Below are 17,950 nucleotides of genomic sequence, written 5' to 3' on the forward strand. Positions count from 1 at the left end.
CATCCAAGTGTGAGGGAGGGCGCGGAGACCCGGCCCACAGAGCAACCCAGACGGAAAAGGAACTTTGGCTACTTGCTATCCCACCCTTACTCCAGTTGGTCCTCAGCACTCCCCAACCTCCTTCAATCTGCACCTTCAAAGCTGTTCTCAATTGCCGCCTGTCCCCGCAGTTGAAGATCTTGTCTAGCGAATGGTTTCGCCGCCCTCTTCACCCCAGTTTCCTCCTTGGGGGCTGTTGTTCATCTCAGATTCCACCCTTCTTGTCACACAACCAGAGCTTGAGAGAGTCATGATGGGACTCTCAGATAGAGGAAAAGCCTGTCACAGCTCGGGGACGAGATGCAGGATCCTTGGATACAGAAATTGACCTCCCAGTTTTCCTGACTTGCCACAGCCTGTGTTGGGGCAGGAGCGGGGCAAGAGCAGTCTAAGTTACTTCACTTCTCTAAGCCCATTTCCTTTCACAGAAGGAAACATAGAAAGTGAAAAGGTTAGACTCCTCCCATGCTTTGCATTGTTTGAATAGCAGAAAACTTATTCAAACAAAATCTTAAGTAAAAGTCCACCATGTAGGAAGCTGATTGAAGTACAAATGAGGCTCCATCACCTCCAGTTTCAGAAGCACCAGGAACACTTCAGGGACCACACTTTAGAGTCACTAACCAGAAGGAGTTCTGGGTTTCTAAAGATCCTTTCCAGTTCTGGAAAACCCTTCGTTGAAATGACAGCCCCTCCTTACCTTCACTCCTAAATAGACCTTTTAACACAGAATTGAATGCTACTGTTTGCTAAGCAAGAAGCAGTGTAGTGCGGGACACATGGCAATGTATAAGGTATTTGGTAATCCCACAGGAGTCTATATTGATAGACACACGATGGCAAAGAAATTTACTCCATATCCAGAATACAGTAAGTCCTCACTTAACATCATCCACAGGTTCTTAGGAACTGAGACTGAAAGCGAAATGACGTATAATAAAACCAGAGGCTAATTGATATACACAAGAGTTAAGTTCCTATGATACATTTCTGGTCACACACATACACGCGCGCGCACACAAAATCACCAAATCTTTTAAACAGAGACCGTAAAAACACTTCGAATATTAAACATTGAAATAATGTGAGCTATACATAAATTTAAGATAGACAAATATAAACAAATTAAGATAATTATTTTCCAACCCATTCAGGGTCATGGGTGGCCAGAGCCTATTCCAGCAGCTCTGGGCACAAGGAAGGAACCCACCCTGGGCAGGATGCCCTCCTATCGCAGGGGGACACACACACATTACGTCATCACGTCATCATCATCAATACTGGGTCATCACGCCACACACACCAGACTGGGACAAGCCAGGGACATGCCAGTTCACCTAACTAACGTGCACGTATCTGAAATGTGGGAGGAAACTTGAGTACCTGGAGAAAACCCACGCAAACGTGGGGAAAACAGGCAAACTCCACATGGTGGTCCCTGCCAGGAATCGATTTTTTTTTTTCCTCATCAACATTCTAACAAAACCACATTGAACAAAACGATGTTATTCAAGGACCTGCCATAAATGTCTTTTCTAGGTAAATCACTGCCTCCTTCCTACTAGGAGCTGTCAGCTATAATACATGTGCCAACCATTAGATAGTTTGGCTAGTTTTCCTCTGCTACCCACCGAGTCAGGTATCACAATAAGGGCTCAAGGTGGTCCGAGTTGACAACACATCTGTGTCCCTGGGAACTCCAAATTTGTATATCCAACTGCTTTCTTGACATCTCTGTTTGGCAGCCTATCAGGCATCTCGAACTTGACCTAGCCAAAGCAGAATTCCTTATTTTCCCCATAAGTCTACTCCTCCCCCATTGTCCCTATATGAAGCAATGGCACAACCAACCAACCAACTGCTCAGATCAAAACTTCGAGTCATTCTTGAGTCCTCCCATATTCAGTCCATCAGCAGGTTGGCTTCAAAAACACATCCACCATCCAGCTACTTTTTCCCATTTACTCTATACGACCACCGCACTACATCTTGCATCTGGACCGCAGCAACAGCAGTGAACTGAAAAGGATCATAACTGGTCACCTGTTTCCATTCTTGCTTGGCTATAAGATCATTTCTTCTATACAGAAATGATCTTTTAAAAATGGAGCTCATATCACCTTACTCCCCTGCTTAAAACCTTCCCATAGCTTCCTGTTATAATAGCTAATAAAGCTCTGCATAATCGGCCCTTCTTCCTCTCCCATCTCACTATTATCAGCCAAACACCCTGGCCTGCTTTCTGTCTTCAAACACATAAAGGTTGTTTCTGCCTTAGAGCCCCAGCAATCCCTATTGCCACTGTTGGGATACTCTTGTCTGCTGGGAAGATGGAAGTTATGAACTTATATAATTACAGAAGTGACATACCATCACCTTTGCCATATTCCATTTATTAGGAACAAGTAACAGGTCCTGCTCACACTCATGAGGAAATTACACCAGGGCATGAATACAGGGAGGCAGGGATACCTGCAGGCCCTAGTAGTTTGCCTGCCACGCTGAAAGTGGCATCCTAGACCACTGTATTCCATGGTTCTCAGCTTACCCTCTGACATCGTTCATTTTGCACTGCCCTCTTTGAACACTCCTAAAGAGGGCATTGGAAAATTCGCCTTCTGAGCAACATTCTCAGCCTGCTTCCCATCCATAGAAAGTTGGGGGTCCAGAGTCTTTTTACATTCAGTCCTTTTTTATCTAGATTGATGTCACTTTTTAGTATACCTCCCTATGAAGTTCTGTGTCTGATTTGAATCCACTCTATGCAGCAAAAGCCATACTCACAATTATTTTTCAGATCTCTCTCTCTCTAGATTAATCCCTGATACTTTACGCATATCAGGCTGCTGCTGTAGGACAAGAATCTCAATTCCTGGACATCGTTTTAATCAGCTGGAAGGGCCCATTACATAGTGCCTTCTCACAGAGGTCTTAGCAAAGTACGTTTCGGCCCTTGATTTTTTTTACTTAAAGCCATGTCTTAAATTTGATAATCTTTTATTGATTTAAAGAGATGAAGATGAGGTTATTTTTTGATTCTAGCACCTTTATAGTCTCTCTAAATTCTACTTGAAATCTGGCTAGTTCTTTCTGAGTAATCGCTGACATTTTCAACATTCTGCCTAGAAATTCCTTTTCTCAAGTCCAAATCTTCAGTAGGTACACTGTTTTCCAAGTTACCACAGGTACTCCGTTTCCTCGCATTTTTTCAGCCTTCAATAATTTTCTCACCATTTTTCCTGTCTCTACCCACAATCTAGTTTCAATGTCACATATATATATTTTTGTTTGTTTTGGCACCAATTTCTGTTATTTACTGCTGTATAATAAATCACTCGAAGTCTCCATGCTTTAAAGTAATAAATTTTTATTTAGTACATGAATTGGTAGGCTTGTGATTTAGGTCGGGCTTGGCTGGGCAGTTAATTACCCTATAGTTGATTCAAGATGGCTTTGGTAAGGCTAGCTTAGGCAAAAATAATTCATGAAAAGGGCAGAGAGCAAAGTGAGAGCAATCCCAATGGAATAAGGGCTTTTCAATCCCTTGTTTACATCATATTTGTGAATATCCCATTGGCCAAATTCATATAACTGAGCCCAGAGTCAGAAAAGGAGAGCACAATATTCCATGGCGAAGTATGTGGATAAGAGGTAAGCAAAGTATTGGGGCATTTTTGCAACATAGCACAGGGATCGATATTATATTTGCTTCACAAAATAATCTGGAAGTGTTTCTTCTTTTCCAGTGTTCTGGGATACGTGAGGTAGTGTAGGGATTGACTGGTCTATGAAGGTTTGGTAGAACTCCCCTGTGAAAGAGCCAACCTTGCCTTTTTTTATAGGGTAGTTCTTTGATGATACTTTGTTTCCTTTATGAAAATTAGTCTGTTTAAACTTTCCCTCTGTACTGGAGTCTTTTCGGTATATTTCCATAGGTCATTACCATTTCACCTAGTTTTTCAAATTTATTTGCAGCTATACAAAATAATCCTTAAATGTGAGTCTTCATTACTTATGTCTTTCTTCTGTTCACTATTTTTTGCTTGAGTTGTATTTTAAGTAACTATTCTCGTATTTATCAGTGTCAACAGTATTTTAAGCTATATTTCATCTACTATTGCTTTAAACTTTATCAATCATTTTCTAGAAGCTCTGAAATTTGGGTTTATATTTCCCATTTGCCCCAAGAGTATTTCCATACAAAGTCTTTTCCAGGCAAGACTTAAAAAAAATTTTAATTCTCATTTTATTGCATTGTGATTAAAGGTTGTATTATTTCTATTTTGCAGCTTTTAACATCATAATATTCTTTGTTGTGTCTAATTTCTTCCTGAATTCTACCTTGTCAGATGTTGATATTATAATCGGCTTTATATAATTTGTATTTGCCTGGTATACTGTTGCCTACCCTTTCACTTTTTAGCCTTTTGAATCATTTATTTTAAATGTGCCTCTTGGAAATAACAGACAATAAGATATTGGTTTGTGAGCCAATCTGAACTTTAATAGATGAGTCCTTCCATTTGCTAATTTGACTCGTTTGTCCTTATATTTGCTTTATGATGCTTCGTTTACCGCATGTTTTTCACTGTGTGACTTATTGCCTTTATTATTGTCTGTTTGAGCATTGAGGGAGCTGTCTTATTTTTATCCTAATGATTATCTTTATACTATACTATGACCTTTATTCTTTGTCTTCCTTTTTCCTATTTAAGCCTCAACTATTTGGTCTGTCAACTTTAAGTGATATTGACTGGCATCTATTGCCTTTGTACTGTCCTCCCCCTCTCTCCATTCATTTAATTGTGTTGTTCTACCGTGTCAAAGCATATACTATTTGATGCTATTGTTCCACCCTTATCCTACTTTCATTTTGGTCTTAGATCTAAAATTAAAGATTTTAATGCTCGCCACAAGTCTTTTTGCTGAAGTTTCCCCAATCATCTCTTAGTTGAGTGAAGCTTATCTTTTAGGATAATCCTAAAGGGTTATTTCCTGAGCTCCTGCATGATTAAAATTTAACAAAAGAAAAAAGGGACAAAGAGCAAACAACCCTTGAAGATGAATTCTAAAGTAAAAAACAATTGTGAATATGAAAGAATACCACAGATGAGAAGTTCAGAAACTCAGAATAAAAATGAAAAAGTGACAGACATAGATGAAAAGGAAACTGACCAAACAGGAAAGAGTTTGAACATGCAAATACAGTAAAGCATACAGAAGAATGAAAAAAGCTAAGACCACATAAACAATATAAAGCGTATCCTTGATATGCTTAGTTCATATTTTTCGAGTTTCTTGAAAATGCTGCTCCATTGCTATTTGCTTTTTGAAAACTCTGATGCCAATCTGATTTTTCCTTTGCAAAAGACTAGGTCTTTTGGCCTAGAATTTTTTCCTCACCTTCAAAGTATTCGCAGTTGACTAGGATTCTTCTTAGTTGATCATTCTAGGACAATTTTCCATGTAACAAGATAGGCCCTTTCAACATATAGATTCAGGTCTTCTATTTTTACAGAAATTTCTCTTGGGGGTACAGTTTTAAATATTAATTGTCCCATTGTCTTATCTTTTGGCTTCAGGAGCTCCAATTTTACCCATGTTAGTCTTTCTTTGCCTGTCTTTTTACTTAATTCTTTCTGGCCCTTCTTAGCTCTTCCTTTATATTGTTTATGTGGTCTTAGCTTTTTTCATTCTTCTGTATGCTTTACTGTATTTGCATGTTCAAACTCTTTCCTGTTTGGTCAGTTTCCTTTTCATCTATGTCTGTCACTTTTTCATTTTTATTCTGAGTTTCTGAACTTCTCATCTGTGGTATTCTTTCATATTCACAATTGTTTTTTACTTTAGAATTCATCTTCAAGGGTTGTTTGCTCTTTGTCCCTTTTTTCTTTGGAGTATTTCATCAGCTTGAAAAGTTATGATTCTCCCTCTGTTTACTTCCTACATCTGTGTAGATGGTAAGTTCCTTTTTCCATTTATGTTGACACACTTGCAAAAAACAGGCAACTCTATGGGGCAGAGGTAAAATGTGGAATGAATTGAGTGGCTTTCTCTCTTTCTTGGTCTGAGACGGTGCTTTTCTGTTGGCCAATAACATAAAATTTATTTAATAAGTAATGTCTAGGTGGTTATGGGTGGGAGAGAGGTTGTCCATTTTCTTCTGAGTCTTTGACCTGCTGTTGACAGACCATCATCTTCAGCTTCTTGCTTCCTTTTTTCCCTTCACCCACCAAGCCTGCAAAGGACACCTCTCTTTTAAGATGACTTCACCTCTTTGGTCCCACTCATTTCCTAAACTCCTTCCTTTTGACTTTGCACTAGCCACTGCTCTGATCCACCAGGTCTCAGACCTGTTTGCAGCAATTTCCACTCTGAGGAAGCCATAAGCAGTTTGATTTCACTGAAGTCCCAACTTAGGCAAGGGCCTGTGGCAGAAGAAAAATCTGGTGGATTTTGCAGGAGGCAGATCACAGAGGACTTTCTATAGAGGCTTTTGTGATAATTTGAGCAAGGAATAAAGGGGTCTAAAGTAAAACAGGAGGGACTGAGAGAAAGAAACTGCTTTAGGAATAACCAAAATCACTTGGTGACTGATTTGACATGGGAAAGAAGGAGGATATCTGAGTTTTGGGTTTGGGGTCCTGAATGAATGAATGGATGGATGAATGATGGTACCAATTCACTGAAACAGGAACTCTGGAGGGGGGTTGGAGAAGGCAAAGGGAAGATAAGTGGAGACTGAAGATAATGATGGTGGACTCCAAGGAGAGTTCTGGCTGGAAATGTAGATCTTGCTGCTACTGATATATAAGTAGTAACTGAAGCCCAAGAATAGATAAAATCGTTCAACAAGATAGGAAAGAATGGGAAGGAAAGACTGATGAAGACAGAGATTGGGGCCCAGAAATAATTAAGGAGTAGAAAGAGCAGGACTATCAGCGAAGAAGCAAGAATGAATGAGAGAAGAGGAAAGCACAGAAAAGTTGGAGACAATGGCTCTCAACAAGAAGACAAGGCTAAGAATAATTAATGTAACGGATGAGAACACACAAAATATGTTAAGTGTATCATATTGAGACTAAAAATAAAAATCTGGTTGCTGTTAGAGAATGCTCGAAAATCAACTCATTATTCTGAAAACTGGTGAATAAAGAGGAAAGAATCTATTTATTCTGCCTCTCCTATGTAAACAAGATTGTTGGATAACTAAACAGGGGATGTTTTTCATGTAGAAGAAACCCAGCTTATAAATAAAGAGGGATAACACAATTGTATCCCTGGTAAACTAATGGAGCTAGGCATGAACATCACAGAAAAGAGAGAAAACCAGACGTACGTGCCTCCTGACCAAAAAAGCACAACACGACACCATCTACGAAGCTGTCTTACATAAAAAGGAAAATAATCATATATGCATCTGATCATGCCTCTAGGTGAGTGGTTATCAATAAGGGGCAATTTTGCTCCCTCCCCTCAACCGGGGGATATGTGGCAATGCCCAGAGTCATTTCTGACTGTCACGACTTGGGGAGGGGGTGATACTGGCATCTAATGGGTGGCCCTACACAACAAAAAAGTATCTAGGCCAAAATGTCAATAGTGCTGAGGTTGAGAAACCCTGTATTAGATCCAAATACCAATTTATAGGAAATATAGAAGATACAGAACATGTTAAATGACACCTCAGGGATTGAATCAACAAAACCCAGAGTTTGGGAAATTGTCCTGGATAAATGACTCAATGTTTTTAGCAAGTGAAGTGAAAGGAGAGGAGGCTTGGGGCGGCGGGGGGGGGGGGGGAAGGGCTGAGGAAGTCAGAGTTGGGGGAAAGGATGGACAGTGGGGTCCAGGTGGGGTGGGGTGGCTGTGGGTTAGGGCTTGGGAAGGAGTGGCCAGAGTCAAGGCTGGAGAAGGGAATAGGCTGGGGACAGAGGAAGGGGGATGGCTTTGTCTCCCCCATTCTGCTGATGTAAGTCCCTGTATTAGCTTTACTTCTTCCTTTGAAAAGGAAAAAAATCATAATTTTTATTGGTGATATCTAGATTCAGTATTAGCCTATCTTTTGGAATAAAGATAGGAAAAGAAAGATGCTTTCCTGCCCCGGGCACAAGGGCACAGGGACACAAGCAGCCCATTTATATTCAGAAAGATGTACTAAGGCAGGCTTCAAGATGGTCCCTGGCAGGACTGGAGCACAGCCGGAGTCAGGTGGCAGGCAGAGCCACTGTAAAAGGGAAGAGGATCCCCGCTGTCCAGGGCCACGTCCCCAAGTGAGATCAGCAGAGTCTGGGCAGGCAGGGTCAACAGGGGCTCCAGGGCCTGCAGAATTCACTCCAGAAGCCCCTGAGTCTGGGACACGATTCTCTGCTCAAGCTGGGCATACCTTGGGAGGAGGACAGCATAGACCTGGAAGGGCGAAAAGAGCAGTTTAGAATAGAGAGGGGGAGGTGCCTCTTCCATCTCTTTGCAACTTGCAATTTAAAAATTGTTACATCCCATTTATCTACAATTTAATTTCCTTTTTTTTTTTTTTGCTAGGCAAAAGAAGTGTCAACTCACATACACAAAAGAAATGCTAGTAGTTCTCAATCCGACCGATAAAGATTATTTAAAAATAAAAATTATGATAAGAAGCCAATTTTTGTTTTCAAATCTACAAAATTAAAAACTCTGGTGGAAAAAAAAAAAAAACTCTGGTGGAGGTACCTGGAAATGGTTCTCATTGCACAGCCAGTGGAAGTTGGTGGTGTAACTCTTGTGAACATCAAATGGACTTTATTTACATCTGTATCAAGGAGCTTGAAATAGCCTTTGACCCAGTTATTCTACTTCTGCAAAACTCTTCTAAGGAACTAATCCGAAACGGAGGGTGCCAGGCCCACGAAGTATCTTCTTAGACACCACGAAACATTCAAACTCATAAGACAACGAGGGGCCCCACCTTGCCTCCCAAGAGGATACACTGGAGGAACATACCTGTTGGCACAGTGGCTGCAGGCGCTCTTCAACAGGAGACCATACAGTGGGCCACAGAGCAGTTTGCATGGGTGTCCAGAAAAGGGTTTCTTAGCCTTCCTGCCTTCTCCCCTCTCTGCTCCCCCTGCCCCCAGGTTATAGCCCAGGTGCAAGGAGATGATATCCACACAGAACAGGTACAAGAACCACCCTGGCTTTGAAACCTCATGTCCCACAAGACTATCTCTTGTAACAACTCTATAGGCAAGAGACATGCCCATGAGAAGTCACTGCACTCAGGGAAGCTCTAAGTATGACTTCCCACAGGAATTTATGGTCCCCTCACTGTCAGCTGCAGTTTCCCAATTAAAGGCCACGTTTACATAAGCGATGTTGCCTAGTAATGTTGTTGACATCCCGTTTTATTAAGTCTCACAAGAAACAGAGCTAGAAAGTTAACAGAATAGGAAAAGATTCTGTTAACCCTTTGTTTACACAGGGTTAATAATAATAATTGAAAAACTATAAGTAACAAAGAAAAAAAGAAAAAAACTAGAAGCAATTACTCTAAGACATGGAAAATGCTCAAGTAAATAATGGTTCACTAGACGGATAGAATATTATGCGGTCATTAAAAATGTGTATGTCAAAGTGACAATCAGACGGACAGAGGGGAGGTCGTAGCTGAGAAGGAAGGGTTGAAGAAGCACAAATTTGGGTAGTAGTTGATAGTTGGTCACAGGATGGGGAGCACGGCAGGGGGAATGCAGCCAGTGACACAAGCTAGTTAGAGGGCCAGGGGAGGGAGGGGGCCATTGGGGGGATCGTTTCAGAACTATATAGATGTCTAGCCAATGTACTGTATACTTGAAACTAATTTAAATAAATAAGTTTTAAAAAACATAATAATGTGTATGTGCATTTTAAAGAATGTAAATACTTAAGATGTAACATAGAATTTTAAAAGAGGTGGGCTACAAAACTATATATATAGTATGCTATACAATAAACCAAAACCAAAAATAACGAGGGGAAAAAGGACTACTAAGAAACACAACCCTACATTCTTACCCTTCATTCTTTTTTAAAAAAATCCTATTCCTTCTTATTTGGCTTAATTCGCTCCAAAGTCAAGTATTTTAGTAACTGATCATGCAACTAGGGCCTACTCTTGGTGTAGCTACAGCAGCTCTGTCTGTGAGCATAAAGGGGGCTTTGATTTCCTCTCCAAGGAGGAAACTGCAATATGCAGCTGAGCAGAGAGAAAACACTTTCAATGTTGAGTTTCCATTTGAGCACAGCTCTGCTGTAGGTGCCATGGAGAGAAAGGAGGATGCCACCCGGCTCTCGAAAAATTTACAATCCATCTTTCAAATAGGTCACTTATGCCAACAATCAGAGACTTGCCACTGCTTGCAACCTGGTGCTGAGAACGATTCCGAGGTTACACTTGGGTTTAATGGTAGAGTGGTACGAGATATTAGTGACTGGCCATGGGCAAGCCAGGGACAGTGGCGGTACACACACCAAGTATTTGCTACCTGTAATGAAGCAGACACAGCTGTTTGTTTCCCTAAAGCTTTCCTGAACTACCTTCTTCCAGAGAAGATGAAAGAGCCAGATCCTGCCCCAGCCTTTCGTACAACCAAGGCTGACCATATTAAGTGGTAGTCTGTTGGGGGAACTGAAGGAAATAGACTGTGATGTTTCTCCCTGATAAGCAAGACATGAGTGAGGAGAGACTCCCTGCCCCATGCCATGCTTTGATTCCTGCCTATGAATACAGTTGTGGAGGGGGCATGATGTTTGGAGCAGCTACAGACATTCTGTGCCCATCTGGAGCCTGTCTAGAGCTGCACTATCCATTATGGTAGCCATAGGTGCCTTTAAGTACAGCATAACTAGTGTTCTAAGTACACACCAGATTTCAAAAGCTTCAGATGCCCAAAAAATTTAAAAAGTAAAATGTCACATTAGCAATTTTTCTTACTGATTACATGTTGAAATGACAATATTTTGGATATACTGGATTACATAAAATATGTTATTCAAAGTAGTCACTTATTTCTTTTTACTTTTTTAAAAAATGAAAGAAACTACTAGGAAATTTGAAATGAGATATGTGGCTCTCATGATGTTCCCACTGTCCGTGGCTGATCTGGAGAACTTCAGAGAGCATGACCTGGAGGCCTGACACTGTTGAACCAACAGTGGCGACTACCTTCAGAACTCCCATTATATAATAAAGCCATTATAGTCCAGGGTTCTTTTAAAACCTCACAACTGGGAAGTTAAAAGTAAGCAGAAGAGATGTCCCCACTTCACAGATGAAGAACCAAAGGTTCAGAGATGAAGAGTGCTGCTCAAGGTCACGTGAAGGTTAGATGGTGAGGGAGAGGCGAAGTAAGTTCAGAAACCAAAGGCCCTTTATCTCAATGCAGGATCTTTCTACTGCACTGAGCTGTCTCTTAAACATAAGGATACATGACAAAATAATAGAAACTCGGGCACACCTATGTGTGGGGGTTATCTAGTCACCTGGAAAGCATGAATTTCTGCTTCTAAGATATGCTGGGAACAATTCTCCATGGTGTTTCTACATGTTTTGTGACAGCTTTTGTTCCAAATTACCTTTTCAAGGGTGTTTGTATTAACAGCCTTAGAAGATAAGGCTGGGGGCAAGGGTTGGGCAGGTTTGCTTGCAGGTCCTTTATAAGGTTGGGAGTTTCTAAGCTCAGGGTCCCTCTGTTGTGATGCAGACATAGTGTGTACATAGTACCCACTTGGCCCCGCTCCACATCACCCATGGCACGTCAGAGCCAAGGAAATCTGAGGCAAGCATGAAGCTCACGCTGCCTCCCGGAACATGAAAGCACTGTCTGTGCCACCCCTGCTCCCGGGCTACCAAGAACCTTCTGCGGCAGGAATAGTGGTGTGGCGGATGCTGTGGCATGCCACCCAGATCGCCCTTTGAGAATGGAGAACTTATCCTCCCAGCCCTCAGCTGACAACCACTTTGGGAGCTGCCTCGGCTATAGAGAGCTTACCCCATCTTGGGGTGCCTTGCAGCCTGCATGCAACAACTAACTGACATGGGGCCCACATCCCAACTTGGTACAACTCTAAAGGGTCATCCCAGCTTCAGAATTTCCTATAGGACTGGCCGAGGGCTCCATTGAGACTACACTGCAGCTCACCTCCTCCCTCTGCCCAGCCCGGTGACCTCCTTTTCCCTCCCATAGACGTAGATCCAGCACCCCCTCATAAATCTCCTGCATCCTAATTGACATCTCCAAGTCCACTTTCCCAATCAGTAACAATTAGGGGCTGCCTTCACAGGGATTTCCTGGCCCGATGGACTGCACAGCTGTCTTGGACCCAGACTTCGGATTTGAGTGCTAGAAACCCAGCATGCCTTGTGCTTAAGTGACCATCTTTCAGTGGCTTTTGTTACCCAGTGAAATGGAAAAGACCACCCTGAGACATACAGAGCAATGAAGACATGCCCAGCAAAACACCCAACCCCTGGGGCTGTAGAATCAGCAGTTTATCTGTGAATCTCAGTTGGCTTCTTTTCCCCTTTAGTTGAGCACGTCGACTTTAATAAAGGTGCCAAAGAAGAACTTACTTACCTTTTGGAAAAAATGCAAATGCTCTGACCAAATTCTGATGGTCTCTTACCTGAGAAGCTCCTGGGGTTGGAGTAGCAGCTAATCTGGGTTTGGGGGCTAACTTCACGACCTCTTGGAAGGGCACGCCTGTCCCGGCCGCAAGGCCTAGAAGGGAAATCTCATTTTATAGCAGTGCATGTCGCAAATGAGGACATTAACTGGAAATGGCGTTTCATCTCCAGGGTGATAAAATGTTCTGAAACTAGAGTATCGTAATGGTCACGCGACTCAGTGAATTTACTAAGAATCGCTAAATTGCATGCTTAAAATTGGGCGATTTTTATGTCATATGAATTATGCCTCAATAAAACCATTTAAAAAAGAGAGAGAAAAGAAAGAATTCAAGTTCAGGACTCTTAAACAGGGCCTAGTTTGTCTTGCTCACCGAAAGCACCTGTCATGGAACTGGCGGCTGCCCCCTGACATCCGACAGAAAGAGAAGGTCCACCTGCCTCTCTTTGCTCACTTTGCTCCCTTTTCCCACCCCAGGCATCTTTCAATTCCTCCTGCCTCAGGGCCTTTTCACTGTCCTCTCACTGTTCTTCTCTTCCCTTTCCACATACCTTTTCTCTTCTCTTCAGATAAGCTGCAGCTAAGAACATCAGTGGTTAGGGATGCTCCCTAATCTTCCACCCGCTCTCCCACCACCAAACACCATCCGCTTTCCTCAGAGCACTTCTCACAATTTCTGGCCAAGGTCTGTTGAAGGTTCCAGCCTTGCTGAACCAGCTCTTCGAGGCCAGGGACTAGGTCTGGGTCTCCGCTAGAGCCCTGATGTCCAGCACAGAGCCAGCATACAGAAAGCGCCCAATAAATATTCACCAAGCAAATGAGTGGCAAGGCTGGAAAAGAGGGAAGGCTGCCATAGGTGGGCAAGAAATAGTGAGCAATTTCTAGGCGATTTAAGGAGTAGTATCAGATCGACAGGGAAATGCACCACCAAGAGTGAAGGCGGGCCCGCTGAAGAGATGAGACCGAGACTTCTAACCAAATGCTGGAATGTTCCAGCTCAGAGTTGTACGCATGAGAAAATGGGATGAGTGGTGGGGTGGCCAGCAGAAATTAATCAAGAGACTACGGTCCCTCTCCACTCATTCACAGACTGGCTGTGTGTGAGAGTCATCCCTGGACCCAGCTGGGGAGAACGGTGACTGATAGACCTCGGGCTGGAACCAGTGTGCTAGGACTTAGCTCAGGCTCTGGTTTGGGGGGACAAAGTAGGGCAGTACCCCAGATAACCTGTGGCAACTAAATAGGCACAGAAAAGGAAAAATGTGAAAGAAAAGCAGTGGAGCGTAGCAGTGAGAGCCTAAAGGGTCGTTCCGTTCCTGCTTCAGCAGAAGGAAGAGTGAGCAGCGGACCTCAGGCTTTTCATAGGCAACAATGAAGGCCGGAAGATTATGGAAGTGTCTTCAAAGTTCTGAGGAAAAGTATTTTGAACTTAAGAGTCCTCTGCCCAGCCAAGGTAACACTCTTCGGGAGGACAAAACAAAGCTCTTGCTGGACACATAAAGTCTCAGGAACTTATCGCCCACTGAATTCCCTCTTAAAAATGTATTTAGGTTGTATATTCCAACAAAACTAGCGCTGAACGAAGAAGGAGAAAGAAACTGAAAGGAGTTAAAAAAATTAAAAAGAAAGAAAACTCACAAGTGCAAGTAAAATCCAATATGAGGTAAAGCTTAATTAAAAACGTAATGATATGGAAATAAATTGCCACCCAATGATCTTGATATAGGAGATAACATTAGATGGGGTGAGGTGAATAGTGTATGAAAGAAGAATAAAAAAGAGGTTAATTATTAAGAGAAGGATATGGCCCATGATTGTCTCAATGTTGATAGAGAAATATGTTTAATAGATGTGTTAAAAAGTTAACCATTAACGTGTGAAGAATGAAACCTCTAGAGGAAAAAGGCAAAGCCCTTGGGGTGCATGAGTGGCCCGGAGGAGCAGCCTGAGCAAAATGACCAAATAGGAGGAAGAATGGCCCTGTGAGCACGTGCTGCTCCTGCCAGAACTTGCCTGGATGAGGGAGAAGCCGTCACTATTTGGAGTTTTAGGCAGGCCTCCTTCAGAGCAATGGGGCCTGCGGAGCTGTCCAGGGTCCTGAACTTCTGGGCTCTGCAGCATTCACCTTTGTCTCAACTTTCTGCTCTTTACTGAAAAGATGGCTCTGGACTTCATCCATCTCTCTTGCCCACCAGTTGTCCAGACCCAAGTCTGCATGCCTTCAGCATGCCCTATGTCCTTTCCCAATGTCCCTGTGCTGAGTCTGCCTCTGACCAGGCCTCATTCAATTAGGATCGTACCTCTTTCCCCACTTTAAGTAGAGAATAAAGGAACAGTGCATTTGGGGTGGTTCTTGTGTGCTGAGAGGGAGAAAAACGAAGCTACAGCCCTCAAGACTCCAGTGTCCCTGAAAACTGGTAACATCCTAATCTCCTCTTTCCATAATCCTCAGCCCAGCCAGTGCCCCAATCTCTTCCAGAGGCACCTGTCACCCATCCATCGACCTACCATGGAAAGCTTGGTAAGCAGAGCCCACGCAGGCTGAGTTGGCAGTGTCTATGACATACACCGGAGCACAGAACACATCCGCAAGCACCTGGAAAACAACAGAGGTTCACTGTGGGGAGTTGTTTGTCAGAGGACACATGGACATTTGGACAAGCATTTTCCAGGCTTTCTCTCATCATAATTCTTCCAATGCCTTTCATTCCACCTCTTCTGCCTTAAAGGATGTACACTTGGCCATGCTACTCTGGTGATAACAGGGTCAGGATGACCTGAGGGAAGACTCTAGTGGAGAGCCACAGCTTTCCAGGTTGTTCCTGTACTGTTTAACCATTTCATCAAAGACAAGGAGGAAGATGCAAGAAGTATGCTTAGCAAAGAGTCAAGGTGGAGACTGCTGGGTATCAGATTAATATTAACAACCCTGAACAAACTCAACTAACACAGGCATGTTTTACAGGGATAAAGATAAAACTTTCCATTTAGGTCCCAAAAATAAATTGCATAAATTTAGAGTGGAGGAAGTTTACTAAGAGGAGCTCATGTGACAAATACTTAGGGGAAAGGGGTTTTAGTTGACCAGAAATATTGTAGCAGATGCTGTTGATGCCCCATCCGGATCCCTTGATGGGACCAGTGTGCACCCCTTTCCAGATGCTCTGAGTTTTGGCTGCTAATGGCTCACAGTTGCCCCTACTCAAAAGAATTGCTCTCAGTTGAACAGAGCTGCCTCTCACAAGGTTATTTTCACCTCTCCCCAGGGCAACAAGTTGGACCCCCTACCACAAGGTGGAACCAAGCTTGTGGAATATTTCATGTTCCAGATCTCCCCATGGGATGAAGCTGAAACCGACTGCAGCCAAAACCACATCCTTGCTTGTCCTTCCCCCCTGCCCTGCTGCATCCTTCACTCGCTTTCTCCCTGAAAAACTCTCTCAACAAATCCTTTATATTTTTAAAAATTTCAGACTCTGCTTCTAGAGAATCTTACCTAAGACCGGTATTTTATAAGTCAAGAGTTGATGCAGTTATTCAAACAGCTAAGGCAGTCTACATCCAAAAATACTCAGTGTCCCAATAAGACCCCGACAGCCCCAAGATGTAATAGTCTGATTGTTAGACATTTGCAGGTTGAGTCCACTTTTGGTCATATATTTCTAACATAATGAAGGACCAGAAAGACAGTGACAAAGCATTACAAGAGAAATGGCTGGGGAAATCAGAGGTCATTAAATTGAAAGGGAGAAACTTTTAGGAAGACAAGAACAGTGGCATTTGATGTCAGAAGGTTTGCCATGTGGGACAGGCACTTTCTGTGTGACTCCAGAGGCCCATGCTGGTATCAGAGAGTGGAGTTATAAGGGCAGTGGATTTCATCTGTGTATAAGACAGAACCTGCTCACAATGTGAACTGTTAAACAACAGAGTTGGCTTCCTGGTAGAGGACAAGCTGTAAGCTCCCCATCCCTGCAGTACTGGGAAAAAAGGCAGTCCTTATTGTCAAGTGTCTGACTCTGAGAAGTAACAGGTATAGAAGAGGTCCCAGTGCAGGGCCTGCTACCAGCACTTACCTGTAAGATGTCTCTGTTGTGAGATGCCCCTCCAGTGGCCAAAATCTTTGTCTTAGGCACTGCAAGGAAAAAGAAAAAAACAAATGGCTGTGACAATTCCCTCAAGGCAGAAAAGGCTGTTTTCCAGAGTTCTTCAGCCACAAAGGGCTTGTGTTGGGCCCATGCCTCTTACTTATCACATAGGACTGGGAGAGAGATCCAAAGTGACTCTGTCTCTGCAGTCTTGTCACATATAATTTGCTTGTGAGGCTGCTGTTCCACCCACTTCTTACTGTCTTTGTTTTTTTTAAATCATTAAAAGACAAAATCTCTCTACAATCCAGGAATAGAAGGGAACTTACTTAATTTGATAAAAGCCATATATCCAAGATTTACAACAAACATCATTTTTAACAGAAACATTTAGAACCATTCTCTTTAAGACTAGCCAGATGACCCCACCTCCTAATATTCATACTGTCATGTAGTCCCCTCTCACATTCAGTAGGGCCGACTCATGTGACCAATAGGATATTGTGTAAATGATGGAGTGTGAATTCCAAGACTAGGTTATAAAAGACATTGAGGCTTTCGCCTTGCTCTGTTGTTGATCACCCTGCCTTGGATCACTCTCTTTGTGGGCAGCTAACTGCCATGTCTTGAAGACATTCAAGCTATGGAGAAGCCTACTTGGAGAGGCTCTGAGGCCTCCTACAAACAGCCATGTGAACTGGTCACCTCTGAAGCAGATCCTACAGCTTTAGTTAAGCCTTCAGATGACTGCGGCCCCAGATGACATACTGACCTCAACTTCAGCAGAGATCTCAGTCAAAACCACCAAGCTATGCTAATCCTGAATTCTTGACCTACAGAGACTGTGTAAGACAATAAATGTGCACTGTTGTTTTAAGACTACATTTTGAAGTAATTTGTTACAGAGCAATAGATAACTAATACTAGGAACAAAACAAAGATTCACACCACCCAATACACTGTTACATAGTATTAGTTACACTAGTCAGTGCTGTAAGACAAGAAAAATAAACAAAATGTATAAGGATTTAAAGAAAGATAAAACTATCATAATTTACAGTCAATAAGCCATTTAGAAAAAATAAAAATAGGCAAACTAATAGAAGTTTAACAAGGTTGTCAGATACAAAATCAACTTACAAGAATCAATGGCATTCCTAGCAAAATTCAACTAGCAAATGT

General features: G+C 42.5%; 1 protein-coding gene across 4 annotated transcripts in view; it reads right to left on the reverse strand.

Annotated features, from left to right (window-relative positions):
* Nucleotides 1-8,041: 8,041 nt before the first annotated feature.
* XYLB (xylulokinase) overlaps nucleotides 8,042-17,950 on the reverse strand; it is a 42,011-nt gene continuing 32,102 nt past the window's right edge. Inside the window, exons 16-19 of one of the 4 annotated variants that reach the window (XM_039843289.1) lie at nucleotides 16,757-16,815; nucleotides 15,189-15,276; nucleotides 12,679-12,773; nucleotides 8,042-8,448 (exon numbers count right to left, since the gene is read on the reverse strand). In XM_039843289.1, coding sequence (XP_039699223.1) covers nucleotides 8,371-8,448; nucleotides 12,679-12,773; nucleotides 15,189-15,276; nucleotides 16,757-16,815 — 320 coding nt within the window. In that variant the 3' untranslated portion in view covers nucleotides 8,042-8,370. Of the gene's footprint in view, nucleotides 8,449-12,678; nucleotides 12,774-13,104; nucleotides 13,511-15,188; nucleotides 15,277-16,756; nucleotides 16,816-17,950 lie in introns of those variants that run through there. The other 3 variants (XM_039843288.1, XM_039843290.1, XM_039843287.1) reach the window with 3 other exon arrangements.

Source organism: Pteropus medius, unplaced genomic scaffold (assembly GCF_902729225.1).
Source record: "Pteropus medius unplaced genomic scaffold, Ma_sr-lr_union100, whole genome shotgun sequence".
Taxonomy (NCBI): Eukaryota; Metazoa; Chordata; class Mammalia; order Chiroptera; family Pteropodidae; genus Pteropus; species Pteropus medius.